Source organism: Pogonomyrmex barbatus, unplaced genomic scaffold (assembly GCF_055798465.1).
Source record: "Pogonomyrmex barbatus isolate J1 unplaced genomic scaffold, ASM5579846v1 scaffold27, whole genome shotgun sequence".
NCBI classification, from domain to species: Eukaryota; Metazoa; Arthropoda; class Insecta; order Hymenoptera; family Formicidae; genus Pogonomyrmex; species Pogonomyrmex barbatus.
This window is the reverse complement of record NW_028297124.1, coordinates 73093-90517: the sequence shown is the minus strand read 5'-3', so window position 1 is coordinate 90517 and position 17425 is coordinate 73093. Positions and strand designations below refer to the sequence as shown.

Sequence of the window (17425 nt, the reverse complement as noted above, 5' to 3'; positions counted from 1 at the left end):
AGAGCTCGAAAAACGAGACGAATCGCGAGAGAGAAATCTGAGCGAGATCCGAAGGGTCATCGAGACGCTCGGTGACACAGGAGAAACGAACGCGAAATCTAGAGGCATCACTACGACAGATCGAGGAAAGGAGAGAGGCCTTGTTCGTCGATCTCGATAAACGAATAAGAGAAACGAAACAAGTACTCGATAAACGGAATCAATGTATTAAAGATCTGCTCATGTTTCAACGTGAGTTAGGACGAGTGGAGGAAAAACAAGACAAAGTGCAAACTAAAGATTCGAGCGAGATTCGAAAGACCGTCGAGACGCTCAGCGACGCTCAGGAGAAACGAACACAGATCCTAGAGGAATCACTGCATAATCTAGAGAAATCCGTGCGAAACGAGCTCGACGCATCGTCGACGAGCCGCGAGAAAATATCGACGAACGTGGAGAATCTGGCGCGTAGTGTGACAGATCTGACGAGAATCACGAGAGAGCTAACGAATAAAGCGGTAACGAGAGAGACGCTGGCCTCGTTAAACGTGGATAAAATAGTGACTAGAGAAAAGATAAATGAATTACTAATCACACTAAAAATGGATATTCCAAATATCATGAAATACGATTAACGTTTGGAACGAGGAACAGGAGCGAACACGCACGAATAAAATCAACGCGAATCGCGCCTCCTCGTAAAATCAACGATGAGCGTCGAGAAGAGGAGACTCGTCGAGGAGCTTCACAAGCCCGCGCGAAGAAATTTTCCGCGTCGTCGAGTCGTAGTGCGCGATTACGACGACCTGTGGCAGGCCGATGTCATTGAGATGCGTCCGTACGCGCGACAAAACAAAGGCTACAACTACGTAATGACGGTTATCGATATGTTGAGCAAATATGCGTGGGCTGTGCCGCTGAAGAGCAAGAGCGGAAGCGAAGTAGCCGCGGCGTTATCCAAGATATTTCGCGACGATCATCGCGCTCGACATCCGCGAAATCTACAAACGGACAAGGGCAAGGAGTTCTATAACGCCTCCGTAAAAGCGATTACTGATAGGTACGATATACGCCACTACTCGACGTATTCGGTGATGAAGGCGGCGGTTGTGGAGCGATTTAATCGCACGTTCAAGAACAACATGTGGAAACTCTTCACGCTAAACGGATCGTACAGATGGCTCGACGCTCTACCGCGTTTAATCTCGGAGTATAACAATCGCACGCATCGAACGATCGGAATGCGACCGGCGGACGTAACTCCAACCATTGCCAAGAAACTTTTCTTCACGGTATACAGTCACTTGAAGATCGCAGCCCCCGCAAGATTCAAGGTGAACGATCCGGTACGCATCAGCAAATTCAAAACGATTTTTGAAAAGGGATATACGCCTAACTGGACAACTGAGATTTTTCGAATCGCTAAGGTGCAACACACGAATCCCGTGACGTATCTGCTAAAAGAGTATCGTAAAGAACCAATAGCCGGAGGGTTTTACGAACACGAATTACTGCGAGTTTCCAATCTTGATATCTATCTCGTTGAGAAAGTATTACGTAGAAAGAACGATAAAGTTTTTGTCAAATAGCTAGGAATGGACAATACACATAACTCTTGAATTCACAAAACAGCTGTATTGTAATAAATAAAGAATGTACAGTATCATTTATTCTATATTATTAGTACAAATTTTATTTATTCTATATTGGTACAAATTTTTTTATACTACATTAGTATGTAATAACGGTATCTTATAATGGCCCCACGGTAATGTATTAGTGGAGTCCGGTATTAAGTATCGCTTGTCGTCGTAAGGACTCAAAACTAGTTTTAATTCGGACACGATGTAAACCTCGTGCACCATCGAGCGTATGCACGCCTGACGTCTCGATTGCTGCAACGATTCGTTCAAGCAACACGCGAAATCCTCGAACGTTATCGTTTTCGCGACGGTACTCCTCTTAACGCCCTTTATTCTCTTCGTATCGCTCTTTCCCAAAATTCTCAGAGCATACATCTTCGCCCTAAGTCCTATGAACTCCGTCATGATCGCTCCGTTGTTCTCAGCTTTCATCACACCAAGAACTTTCTTATTCGCGCGCGGTATATCGTACGCGTTGTCGTCGGAATAATCGCTAGTGTCAAATCTCGCGATATCTCGCTTCATATTCTCGTAAACGTTTCGACATTCCAGAAAATATATCAAGCTATCGGTATCCGTGTACATAATTTTGCATTTAGAGCGATAAAGCGGTATCATATAATCGTAATAAAAATCGTACAATCGCATCTTAGATATTTCTAAAATGCACATACCGACGTAGATTGGTTTGTTAAATTGAACCTCGAGTTTGCGTAATTCGATAGTCATAAGATTCTCGTCGAAAACGCTCCTACTGTGAAAATTCGGTTTCGCGATTAGTGCCTCTGCATCCCAACGCGTCACGAGTCTCACGTCTACATAATTGCGCACGTTCTCCATTGTTTTGCCGAAAACCGCGTTGTTCATCAACTTATACAGATTTCTCTCGAACTCGTTGCTCGCGCGTTCTCCGTTCCGTATTGAGCTCGATGTACGCACGCAATCAAGGAGACTGTGCGAATCGCGCGATAGATCTTTGTCACGCGTAAACCGTGTCGCACGCATTGCTGAAGATTGCGATAATATATCACGTAACGCGACTTGTCGTAGAGGGCGAGTAGCTTTTCGTTTCGATTTCCCGGCGGTCTCTCGCGCGTCGGGCAAAACGGAAGATTCGCGTGGTCGTCGTGAAGATATCGCGGATATTCGAGATCGACTTCTAGAATATAACCAATATCTGCGTCAGATGGCACGGACATAATATTGAGACTCTCGACATTCTCGACCCACCGAAATTCCGCATACGGTAAAGATTCGCACATGACCCAGCCATAGAGATTGTTCACATCGTAATACATAAGATACGACGACAGCTGAGACGAGTCATATGATGATTCATATTGATTATTAACTCGCGCGTATCTATTCGAGCATTGGCTTAAACCGCCGCGTATACCGCGCTCTACGAACATCACCATATCGATATCGGTGAGCAGATCGAATCGAACGTTCGTATATTTCAACATAGCGTCCCACGTATATCCCGGTAATGTGAAATAATGTGCTGGATCCGAATTATAACTTTCCATACAAGTATCTCGAAAATTTTCGAAAACATCCGCCAAGAGAAGCACATCCGTTTTCAAATATAGATCGCTGTATTCGCCGAAAGTTTTTACGTGAAAACGTTCCCATATCCTTCGCGCGTGTTCGTAATCACTAACACTCACAGTTTCACCAGTTAAAGAACTGTAAAAAGCTTCGATCGACGGTAATTCGGTCACTAACAGTTTATCAACGCTATCAATATATTTATAAGGAAATACGCCCTTGCGTATGCGTGAGCAACTCGAAATCCTCCGCGATGAGATCAGAAAATTCGAATCGCGAGATCCTCAATTTTTCTCGATACGAAACTACTTTTTCTAAACTAGTATTAAGAAACTTAAACGAATCCACGAAACCTAGCTTAACACAAGTTTTCCATTTTCCGTACGTCGAATCGTTGACGATTTTCGAAAACGCGATGTAATTTTCCTTAGTCAACGGTAACAAATCGACTCTACCCTCGAAAGCGTTCGCTATATTCTTAATAATGAAATGTGCATCATAACCGGATAAATTGTGAAAAAAAAACAGGAATAACGAACGCGTTCTGATAGTTCAAATTGCAACTCGCGTGCGCGGGTCCTCTATATCGTTCGGTAAGATGACAGTGATCACGCACACGAATATCGTACGACTCAAAGTTCTTTCCACACACGTGACAATTCGTTTTGAAAAGCGTTCCACTCGTTCGGCGTGAGCTCCGACATCGGTACGCTCGCGCACAGAATCTTCTTCACGCGACACGCGAGAGCGCGCAGCTCCTCGACGAACCACGAGACGCAGTCGTCGCCTCGACGAAATCTATACGCGGATACGATTCCGTCGTACGTGCTATGCAAATAATATCCTACGCTAAACGCCTTGTGGTGTTGATAGGCGAATCTTGTCGAGACTCCCACTGAATCGTTGATTTCCCTTTTCTATGACACACTCCAGATCTGCATACACGACGAATCGTGTGTATAGTCTCTCCTTTCTGTCGTGATTGTGAAAAGAGAGCAACTTGTCGTCCTCGCTCGGAAGAATAACAGCGCAGTCGTTCGCTCTTCTGCACTCGACGCTATGTGCGACCAATTTCTCATCTGAATAAAAATAATGTAGACATCTGAAAAATACAATTTATAATTAATACAAAATTTATCTCGTAACGAGAATAATCTCTCTTACGCTTACCGATCGCATATGTATTTTTTTTTCCTTATGCTTATTTATTTGCGACGTTAACAATCGAGACAAGTGCTTTATCCATACGAAATAACCGACATTATCGTCGCGCCGTTCGTTCGACAAATAGAGCAAATTTACGTGCGTAGACTTTTTGTTTCCCGTAAGCGACAAAGGAACGATCATGATATCGTTTCTCCCCGTTTTCTCTCGAATAGCAAATACATTAATAGACAAATCATTGAGACATTCGAATCTAGCGATGTTTCGTAGTGTCATAGGAAAATCAATACCATCGAAATTCAGCACCAACGAATAGTGAGGATACGACGATGATCTATCCGAGTGTATATCAATGGGATATAGAGCGGCCATCACCGCCCACGCGAAACATGCATTGTCGTATGAACGTACATTAATCACGGCTCTCTTATATCTTATTTTCGGAGGAAGTAACATTCAACATCCAGCGTGCATAGGATTACACTTATTTATATTAATCATTAAATTTAATATCCGAAGTAACGCCCAACCACTATCGCGTTCCTGAAATTCCTCCAGCGACGTCAGAACAACATTCATAACGTCTCCGTCGTACCATTCTCGTAGATCGGACATACCGAATAGCTGACAATTCTTCGTGCGAATGCTCTTAACGGCGCTTTTATCATTCGCGACGAACTCCCCGTAAAACACGGTGTTGACCTTTAAACACGCGTGCATATCAAGATCGACTCGCACTTGCTCGAACACCGTGACCCTCGCGTCCTCAAGTAACCGTCGAGGATGTGCTCGATGTTTACCACAGCGTCCGTTCGTACGCGATTCGCGAAAGCCGTCTCGATATCCACCCATTCGAATCCCTTCGAACCGTCGTATCCTGCACCCAAGTAACTAAAACATCGACTCAAAGCGAATCTCGCACCCTCCAACTGCGCTATTCGAGAGACTAGAGAATTTATCGTTCCGATAACCGTAGGATCGACTCTATTCTCACATCTTTCTCTCAAGACCTCGAGACACTCGATACACTCCTGTTCCCAAATATGATAGGCGCACACCCCTTCAACTCCCGCCGCGTGTTCGAGAAGATCGCGACTCTTCTCCATGTCGCAACTTCCCACACTGTGTTACTCCAATTGTCCGTAGGAACGACGAATTTAACGTCTCGAACTTTTTTCTCTCTCGCTGTTCTCTCATAGATTACCGCTCTATCGCTCAGAGCGAGCAACGTTTCAATCCACAATTTCTCTCGCGGACTCTCCGTACCGATCCCCCGTCGCAAATGATACGTGGCCACATTCCAGCAAACATTTTCTCTCGTCACGATCCACTCCTTGTCGTTACCGGGCAATAGTCTCGTGACACGCTAAACTATCGTCACTCTCAATAAGCAACTCGCAACGATCATCGTCGAGATCGTCATACGTCACGTTACAATCAAACGCGCGTAAAAACAAACGTCGCTCTCGCTCGAAGACGAACCACCGTTAGGCACGACTACTTCCATATACGTTCCTAACAATGAGAGAAAATGCCTCTCACGACTAGATATATACCCCGAGACAGCGTCGAAAACGCGACAATCGCGACATTCCGAAATGACAAAACACGTGACATCGTACATAATCAAAATGTGCGTCTTCCCGTTGCAACGAAAACAAGATGCGCTAGATCCCTGCGGAAACCGTCTAGACACAGAACGCGCCTAACCGCAACATCCTACAAATAGCTCTTTCCTGTTTTTATATGCCTGATAAAATAATACAACAATAGAGTAAAAAAATAATAACAATAAAGTAATAAGATATTCTCTCATCATTAACACTCCTACGACGATTCCCCCTCCTCGCACGACTTCCATCTCTCATACATTCCCAATACCGTTGCCCTTGATATTGCACATTAAATCTCTCATTATTAATACTCGTGCGACGATTTCCCCCTCGCGCGATCTCCACCTCTCGTTACTCATACGTTCCCAATAACATAACGTCATCCTCGGTATCACTAATTGAAGATTTCGTCGATCCGCCTCTCGTCCCCGCGATACGCCGCAAACGAACGAGGAAAAACTCCGTTTCTCTCTCGCGGTTAATCTTATTCTCTCATATATGTTCATATATACAATTCATAGTTATATTACGATTATAATACATACTTACATACGCGCACACTTAGTTGCGTCAATTGTTGCCAACGCGCTCTCTTCTTTTTCTCTCCTCCTACGCGGCTGACGAAACGACACCGCTTTTCCTCCAATACTTGCGATGAGCGCAAAAAAATATCTCGTCGTCATCGTTATCATTAAATACATCGTAATGACCGCTTTCGTGAAAATTCACCATGTACTCCTGTCATCTGCTAATCTCGATCGGCTTCTTCTTTTCGTAGAGTACCTACAATAAAAGATTATATGCCATCCCTCGATAATGATGACATACGCACGCCTCTATTATCTTTTTAGGCGAAATCTTACGCTGAGGCGGAACTCAACAACCGCGCCTCTTTAATTGATTGGAAATCGGTGCGTATTGTCCTCTCACGACGTATTCCGTCACATTGACCGATGGATACGCCGTCACATTTCGCAATGGAGAAGATGTTAAATCATCCAGCGAATGGCACCAACACATCTCATCGTCGTCGATCATTCGTGTCTCACATAGCTGGTATCGATTCGCCACTTTAACGGTTCTCGTCATCGTAAACACACGGCAACAAGTATCGCTCAAAAAATCGCCTCGACGACGCGTCAAACCACAACGTTCTACTAAACAAGACAAGCGGCATGCGCTATATCCTCATAGTCATCTAGACATGAAACACGCCTAAGGCGATGTAACAAACCGCGACATCCCGCGAAACAGGACGCGCTAGGTCACGCGAAAAACGCTCGGACGCGAGACGCACAAGCGGCATGCGCTATATCATCATAGTCACTTAGACATGAAACATGCCTAAGGCGATGTAATAAACCGCGACATCCCGCGAAACAGAACGCGCTAGACCACGGGGAAAACGCTCGGAGGCGAGACGCGCCTAATCGCGACGTTATGGAAAACAGACACGACTAAGGCGACGCGACAAACCGCAACATCCTGTCAACAACGCGAGTCGCCTCGACGACGCGCCTAATCGCGACGTTATGGAAAACAGATACGCCTAAGACGACGCGACAAACCGCGAAAACAGGACGCGCTAGACCCCGCGGAAAACGCTAGAGCGGCATCCCGCGAAAAACGCTAGAGCGGCGCCCCACGAAAAACGTTAGAGCGGCGTCGAGGACGGGCCCAAGGCTACGCGAAAAACGCTAGACCGCGCGGAAAACGCTAGGGCGGCGTCGATGACGCGCCAGGAGTTACCTAGCGGGAAACGCTAGGGCGGCGTCGAGAACGGGGGAACCGACCCGGGGAAACCCCGCGACCGCCTTACCGATCGAGACGGATAAACCTGTCTCGACGACCGCCAGAGGGATCCACCTCTCTCCCGCATCCCCCCCACATGCCTAGGGGGCATAGGGCCCCCCTTGTTCACCTACTTGTGTTTTTATAATCTTTCACTCAACATATATGTTAACGCATTTCTTTTTTGAATACCTTCTTTTTTATTTTGATCATTAATTTCAACATTATGTGCAATCACGGATAGATTGTTTGTTTCGTTTGCAACGATTACATCATCTATAAAATCTTTATGTAAAATACAAATATTATTATTATGTAGCACACAATAAGTAATAATGTATTGAGGTATCAAGTCTGTCCGTTTCATATATAACTTATCTAAGAGATTACGAAAACGTCCTTTTAACAAACCGATGGCTCTTTCAACCATAACACGGGCCGAACATAAACGTATATTAAAATTAATTTGAGCTTCTGTCAAATGACCATTGTTTTTATAAGGCACCATTACATTTTTTTTTGCAAAACATATGCAGCATCACCTAATAAACCACCTAATAAATGACTATTCTGTGGAAAGTAATTTTCTGTGCACATAGATTGAATGCCGCTTAGTCGGAATATTCGTATCGTGCACAGATCCAGGTTGTCCTGCGTAACAATGAATAAATTTCAAGATAGAATCACATACAACCTACAAGAAAATGTTTAAATATTTAAGCATTTATCAATTTTATAAAATCAATTTTATATAAAACTTTTATTTTTAATCATATTATCCTTTTAGATAAATTTAATACTGGCAATTTTAAATTTATTCGTAATGAATTATTTATTTTGAAAAGCATTATTCATATTTTAATATGCACAATTAATAATTAGTCACATTAATACATCACATTAATATCGTCAGTATTAAATTTCTCTAAAGGTTACATCAAATCTTTCGCTCACTTGCAATTGTATCGAATAATAGCTTTTTCGATTTATGTAACTCTTTGCATGTTTCTTTGGTTTATGAATATGTATGTGAGTACCATCTATGGCACCAACTACTTTTGAAAACTTATATTTGATTTGAATGTCTGTCCATGTATATTCCTCTATATTTGGCCATTTAATAAATTGGGATGCTAATGAATAAATCGAACAGATTCTTCTATTAGCACGCCAAGCAGTTGCACGCCCAATATTAAATCGGTCACAAACTGATCTATTAATTAAATACAGAATATATAAATAATATAATAATAGATAAATAAATATAATAAACATAATGTTCATATTTATTTTTTTTATAGTTATATAGCTTTGTTCTTATTTACATATACACAATTACCTGCTATATGAGTCAGGTGTCATGGTCCATAGTGCTACTAATAATTGTATGTTTGGAGGAATTGTGCATCGTCTGTATCTATTGGATTGCTTTATTAAGATAGGTTTTATTAAATTTAATAAGTATGTAAATACTACACGTGACAGTCTGTAATTGAAGACTTATTAATCTTAAATTAAATAAGTTTTCTTTAAATATTCAAGATAATAAGCTTATTTCCAAGCATTTTATATATATAACTACACAATTATTTATATTTATCTTACCGAAAATGACTCTTAAACTCTACATCTGAATATTTAATTATTATATCCATATAATTTTTAATACACGGTCGAACTGCTAGAAGTGGTGTTAATTTTATTTGGTTTTCTTCTTCGGAAGAATCGCTACTACTTTCGTTTAAAACTTCTAAAGCTATTAAGCATATTGAAAGCTTTGTGCGTTTATCCATCTATTACATAGTATTACTGTTACGCACTATTGTTACAGTCCACTGTTGCTACTGCAGTGCTGTTCCGAAATACGACATCATAATGCTACTGGCAGTACTACAGTAATTTCGGAATGATTGCGGCAGTGAACTGTCATGACGTCATTATGATTGCACTGCCAGTAAAAAGGAAACATAGCCTATATCGACCACGTGTGGAAACAAACTTCCGAAGCATATAAAGGCGGATTTGAAGATTCAAATCTATCGTCACTGCGTCAAGCATTATAACCAATCGTGGCAACGCACGCATATAGACGGTCTCGCACCGAAGATAAAAGATTGTAACATATGTCAGCAGCAACGTCGAACGAAGGCTGCGTTGGAGGTCTGCTCAATCGAGCGATAAATGCGCTTCCTTTCGAGTTACATATTCCCGACTATCAATTTTGCGGTCCGAGTACTCGGCTAAAAAAGCGATTAGCCAGAGGTGAAACGGGCATAAATCCACTTGAGGCGGCGTGCCGTAAACACGACATTGCGTTTTCTCGGAGCAACGATCTCACCGATAGATATGCGGCGGATAAGATACTCGCCAATAAAGCCCTAGGACGCGTCATCATGAGAGATTCGACTCTGGGCGAAAAAGCTGCCGCTACAGCCGTTTGGGCAGCGAAAGTCAAGATCAAAATCGGCATGGGTATGAAAGCGAAGAGCAAGGAAAAAGCCAACAAAAAAAAAACGAATAACTTCCGATGACGAAACAAGGCGGCACATTACTGATTCTGCCAATGTTGGGCGCGCTCGGCTCCATGATTGGCCATTTGTATATACATTTACGATTGTTTGAAATATTTGATACTTTGATTGTGATGATGATTGGTTTGGTCAAAAGCATGTTCTTTTATTTGGAGATTTGCTTCAATTACCTTCTATACATAAAAATGTGTGTTACCTTCTATACATAAACCTTTTATACATTTTTATACATTTATTTAGATGAAAAAATTCGTAAATATCTTGATTCTTTAAATGTTACTAATCTATGGATTAATAAGAAGAGAAGGTGTGCGTCACGACGGGGCCCGACCACAAACCAGTCATGAAAACTCATAATTATTTTGCAAAAAAATACCACCTCAGCCAGGAATCGAACCTGGATCTCCTGCGGGCAGGCATCTTATTCTTTCGACTACCGAGGCATGATGATATTTATCGCAAATAACGTGTTTAGAATAACACGTCAACAATACAATGATATATATATATATATATATATATATATATATATATATATATATATATATACATATATTACAATATACATATATACATATATTCTTTCGAATCCCCACGACCGGTACTCCAGAGAGATGATGAGATCCTATTCTCTCGATGGATGCAGGTCGGACTGCAACGGCGACACCCTCCAACGCCATTGGCAAATATACAAATAATCCTCCTGGAGCACGACAGGAGAGATTGCATCAAGCATGGCTCGAGCTCCCGATCTGGATTAATTTATTTGACTATGATAAATTGACGATCAATCTGCATCAACAAAGAGACGAATCTTACCGTGAATTACTTTCGAAAATTCGTGTTGGTTTATTAATAAAATATGATTATAAGATTCTCCAAAAAAAAAAAATCTGTTTTAAGGGTGAGTCTTTCGAAACAAAAATAAACAAATTGTGTGATTTTATTAATAATTTGCAAAATAATACCGTTTGTTTATTGCCTACTTGTTATATGTTTGACGTTCTTAACACTGCAATGTTAAATCGTATTACTTCAAAAGAAATATTATTAATAGTTGAAGATACAATTGATTGTATTTCATATATGAAAAAAAGGGTAACAAAGATATTGTCAGATAATGATGATGATAATACTAGCTGGACTTTCAAAACAAATTATAATTAAAATTGAAGCAAAAATTATGATAAAACGCAATATTGATGCTAGTTTGGGTCTTGTAAATGATACAATAACTAATCATTTCAGTTATATAAGATACAACTATTAATTACATAGAAAAAATAAAACTTCTTTTACCATTTGGTTTGGAATGTTTTATTGAAAAAGTAAGTGTTAAGTTCCAATTGATGGATAGAGCATATGTTATTAGAAAACAATTTCCATTATCTTTGAATTAAGGCATCACTATTCATAAAAGCCAGAGATTAATTTTGAAAAGTGCTATTATGAATATAGGTAATTCCATATTTAATTGCAGTGTCACGGCGATCTAAATCTTATAATTTTAAATGAAAGAATGCGTGCTATATGATAAAAATATTGATTTATTGATTGAATTCTTGATGATATCAGGCTATGACTATTACCAACGAGGATGACACCTGAGAAAGAACCTTCCTCCTCTTAATTATGGATTCGAAAGAAAGAAGTGGTGAAAAGCGCGCGCGGGGGTTGATCATTTCCACCTATAAATATGCGTGCGGAAAAAGCGCTTAGTAGTTCTTCAGGAAGCTGCAACAGTAGTTAGTAGTAATAGTTCTTCGAAAAAAGCAACAACTAGCTAGGCGTGGCGGCAGCAATAGTCAGTTCAGTTCATTTCAGAGAATATTTTGAATCATAAATTGTGCGTGATCGATCTTAGGGTTGAATTCTTAAATTTATAATAAATTTCTGTTCGTAATATTTCTCTTAGGAGAATTTAAATTTAAAAGCCTTCTCGATTAAATAAAGTAATTTTAAATTAAAATAATTGGAAAACTGAAATCTTATTCTTCTTTCTTAAATAAAATCTGAACTTCTTAATTAAAATCAAGATAATGATTCTAAATCCAAATTCGGTCGCTGACAATAGCGTAGCGTACTATTTAGTCGCAGCCAACGGTATTGTGACTAAATAATTTGAATTTAGAGTTTCAATAATAAATAATTAATTTCAAGATATTCATGCCCAAAAGAGGAGGGCGCAGAGTTCAAATTAAAGACTAAGATTTCAATTAAATCAAACGATAATTTTAAATAAAGATTCCTTCCTATTATTCCTAAAACTTAAAAAATTAGAAAGTCAAAACTAAAACTAAAACTAAAATAATCAAGCAAATTTCCTAAATATAAATTAAGAAAAATTGATTTCGAGATAAATCATCCAAATTATAATCAAATTAATAAGAAAGATCTACGATATAAAATTTATAAAATTCATTTCCTATTCGGAGTTGATTAATTCACAAACCGGTCCAATCCCAGAGTAAAGTACTTAAATGTATTGATGGACAATCAGAACGTAACAGCGGACAGGTTTATGTTGCCTTATCCCGAATGACATCTCTAGATGAATTTAATTAATTTTGATCCTTCATCCATATTTGCTAGTGAAAAAACTATTATAGAATATAATCGGCTAAAACGAATATATAATCAGAAATAATTACTTCGAAGGGACGTTATCGTAAAGTTAAACATGTTCCATGGATATTATTGAAAACAATTACTTCCATTCAAGAGTCAGCTCAAAACGCGCTCTCAAAAGGTACTAATTGGATTATGTATGGTTTTCAAAATATAGACAAGGTTTCATGTTACGCAAATACAGTATTACAATGTTTATTGCATTTACATATTATCAGACAACAATTATTAAATTGCGATAAACTAAATGTATTAAATTTACTTGCACATCGATATGAACATAGAATGAACAATTTGGATACCTATGAAATACGGAAATCTTTAGGAGAGAACTTTTCAGTTGCTATTAAACAAGACCCATTCGATTTTCTTACACCTCTCTGTACAAAATACGATTACATAAAAAATTTTGTAGAGCATCAAGTTATTGCAAATTATCAATACAATCATTTGTGGTAATACAAAAGTTATTACTGAGACTAACACTATTCTTTCAATTTCTATTATTAATATTTCTATTAATAATATAAAAAAGAAAAGTTTTAATCTTAATGATTTACTAAAAATTACATTTTCATCAAATCAGTGTCAATCGTTTAACAAATCATGTGAACGTTGTGGAAGAAATGATATATTATTTAAAAATGAATTTTATCAAAGAAAATACTTATTATCCATTTAATATCATTTTCTTTACAAGATAGAGAATTAATAAAAATACTACACAAATTCAGTTTGTGTGCAATGCCGAAAACTAAAACTAATACTGGATTACTAATAACTGGACAAGCATAACATAAAATTATAAATGCAATTTTTCATTATGGAACTTGTATCAAAAAAGGTCATAATACGAATATGTGTAGAGACGGAACATCTAGCACTTGAATTTTGGAACATCTAGCGCCAAGTATTTTTACATAAAAATTTTTTTTATTCAAATAAAATTTTATCATTTATTTTGTACTGTTACTCTTTAATTCTTTGTGATAAAAACTTAGGTTGAGTAAAGCAATTTTGTGAAAATGTAACGGAACGTCCCTGCGCGCTCGGATTTTTGTCGCTAGGCACGGACGCGGGGACGTGCGCTCGGATTTTCGCTCGTCGGATGCCGGGTTCGTATCGGTATGCGTGTTGCCAGGCAACCGGGCCCGCGCGTGTGCGTTGCTAGGCAACCGCTGATGCTCGCCATGACACGTGGGGCGGACGTCGCGGGAAAGTCCGAGAACGCTTCGACTTTCGAGATGAGATGAAGTGACAATATTGAGAACTCTCGGTATTGTCGGGAGGAGGAAAATCTGAGAACACTCTGATTTTCCTTAGACGGGAGATGCAAGAATATCGAGAACGCTCGGTATTCGTTGCGAGAGCGAGAAAGCTGAGAACACTCCGAATTCTCGAGAAAGGATAGAACAGGAATACAGAGAACGCTCGGTATTCGCTGAGAGAATCTTCTCTCGCTGTTCTGATCAGAACGGTTGTCGGTGTTGGTCAGGTCGGAGGAGCGGATAGGACTGGTCTCTTGTCTTAAAATTCGTCGGGTATTTATACCCCTATCCGCGCCACGTGTCACCGTTTAGTTTGTTAGCGTTTGTTAATGTAACAATAGCTGTCACGTTGTCGCTGCGTGACAGCTCGTCGGCGCGCGTGTGTCGGTCGGTCGCGGTCGGGAGTGTTCGGGCGGCCTCGGATGGCGCGGGCCGTATTTGCGCGCGCTAGTAACAGAGCATCTTTCGGATGCTTTGTTACAAAAATAATAATATTTTAAAGCTAAATAATTACTACTACTTGGGTTAGAAAAGAGAGTCTTGAATGAGTAAAAAGATATACATATCATTTGGATTTTATTATTTTTAAATTAAAGATACTACTGCTTAGATTTTATTTTTTAAAAATAGTGGTATATCAAATCTTTTATGAATAAAATATCTTTTACAAATGAAATATATAATTTGATTAACCGTTTGAGTCCCAGGGGGTATTGAAAAAACACTGTCGAAGAATCCTAAACAGCGCAACTGCGCTTTCTCTAAATGAGTACAAAAAGACCCAAGCAGCGCGATAGCGCTTGTTTTATTTTATGTCGAGAAATACCAAGCGGCGCGATAGCGCTTTGTTTATTTTATATCGATGAATCACAATCGGAGCAATAGCGCTTCTTGTATGTGTTAGGTAACGTGATTCTCGTCTTTTTCTTATCGCTCCGTCACATTTATTGCAGTTTGCAAAGTGATCGGACGTATTCTTCCGTAAGTGTTTCTCATTGTTCATAATTGTGTATTTCAAAATGATTAGACAAAGCAATGCAAAAAGTAAGTAAAAAATTAATCTAGATTTACTATTTAATTTTTCTAAATTTGGTGTATCCCCAAAAAGGTACAATGAATCGAAAAAGAAAATCTATGAGCATAATCACAAATCCATGTGATCATATTATTGACGACGATGACGACTACATTGTTCCTGTAAGCGCAAAAGACAACGCATTTTGAGTACTTCAGAGGATAGTGATAGTGATTTATCGCATCAATGTCCACTGAACAGTCTACGAGTTGCTGAAGACGTTTCTAATCAACGTGATTCTCTCGAGCATAGCAAAGAATCTGGTTCGCGATGTAACTTCTCTAGCCAGAGTAAACCCATTGAATACTTTGAACTATTCTTTGATTTGACACTATGGTCACTAATAGTTGAAGAAACTAATAAATATGCGGAGTATTCAAGGCATTTACCTAGAGAATTAGAATCATTTGAAACAGAGATTTGGACATCAGTTACCGTTTTAGAGATGAAGGCATTTATAGCAGTGCTGTTGGAAATGGGAATTACAAGAAGACCCAGTATACGTTTGTATTGGTCCGAAAATTCACGTAACATACCGTGGAAGAATGTTCTCTCGAAATAGATTTCAACAAATTTTGAAATATTTTCACTTAATTGATAACTCTTTATGTTTTCCACCTGGTCACGAGAAATACGATCCCTGTGCAAAATTTAAGCCACTTGTTGAACACGCTAATAAAGTATTCAAATTACATTATAAACCACACAAAGAATTATCAATTGATGAATCATTAGTTGGGACGCTGTGTCATTCTAGCATAACGCAATACTTGTCAAATAAAAAGCATCATCGTTGGGGAATAAAATTCTGGATACTGTGTGATTCCGTATCAAAATATTGTTTGGCGTTCTCTTGCGTTCTCTATAAAGGTGCAAAAGAAACAACTACTAGTGATAAAAAAAAGTTTGGACTTGGATATGATGTTGTGGTAAATTTATTAAAAGATAGTTATTGTTTGAATACGGGGCATCACATTTTTGTCGACAATTTTTTTACTAGCGTAGAATTAGCTAGATATTTATATTCTATGGATACCTATTTAACTGGAACTATTAGGAATAAGAAATGTATTCCCGATAACTTGACACAAACTAATGTAAACGAGGTAAAATATTTTCGAAACAATGAAGTATTGTTCTGTGCCTATCGCGAAAAAAAGTGTAAAAAGTCCTGTATTATTAATTTCAACGAAAGCAGAAGAGCAAAATGTGACTATAACAAAAAATCGACATGGCAGAGAAATACGTTCGACAAAACCCGCTATTATTCAATCTTACAATGCCTTCATAGGTGGTGTCGATGAATCGGATAAAATGCTATATACCTATCTCGATGAACGAAGATCAGTTAAATATTGGAAAAAGGTAGCCTTTAACATAATCAACCGCATGATTTTAAATGCATATATAATCTACAAGGAAAGAGTTAAGAGTAAAGCAATATCTCGGTTAGATTTTATGTCGAATATTATTTTTGAAATTGAGTGTCAGTGGATGAACGAAAAGCAAGCACATAGTTATGTAAGGGAAAAAACATTTGGTTTAGTAAAGTTGCCACAACGTAACTTGCGACAATGCGTAGTCTGCAGCACCAAAAATGCAATAAAAAGATCACATTTAATTTGCGTGCGATGTAAAAAAGAAATTCATCCAATATGTTTTGATAAACACCGATGTCACAAATTATAAGTGTTACTCTCCATTTAAATTGTTTGTTCATAACACAAAAATATTGTTAATTTGTAATTCGTTATTTTATAAAATACATCTGTATTATTACATATGCGTACTGTAAATTTAAAAATATTTCAAATTTTGTTCGATAAAAATTATTGAGGAGATAACAATGAAATAAAAATTTTTATTTTGTAATGTATTATTGCATTATTATAGTATTATTCTACCTATTGTAAAATGTACTATTTACATTAAAAGGAGCTGTATGATGTACTTGCGTCAATAAATCTGACCGCGCGACTTCAACAATCGGTAACGCACCGTCAGTTGTCCACAATGCTCGAAATGTGCTGGGTTTTCTCGACATAAAATCTCAACAGCGCGATCGCGCTACTTGGGACTCAAACGATTAAGGTGAACTTGTAGCTTAATGTTTATGAGACTATAATAAGAGAATATAATATATACTTGGCGCCAGTTATTGATATCAAGTCTTTTATACAAA

General features: G+C 38.7%; 1 protein-coding gene across 1 annotated transcript; it reads right to left on the bottom strand.

Moving 5' to 3' along the window:
- Window positions 1–1700: 1700 nt before the first annotated feature.
- LOC148936209 (uncharacterized) lies at window positions 1701–5443 on the bottom strand. The gene is made up of 5 exons (XM_089078668.1): window positions 5138–5443; window positions 4868–5039; window positions 2614–3345; window positions 2263–2407; window positions 1701–2187 (listed from the first exon to the last, which is right to left on the bottom strand). Exons 1-5 carry the CDS (start codon window positions 5441–5443, stop codon window positions 1701–1703), a joined length of 1842 nt encoding a protein of 613 aa, XP_088934794.1.
- Window positions 5444–17425: the final 11982 nt, after the last annotated feature.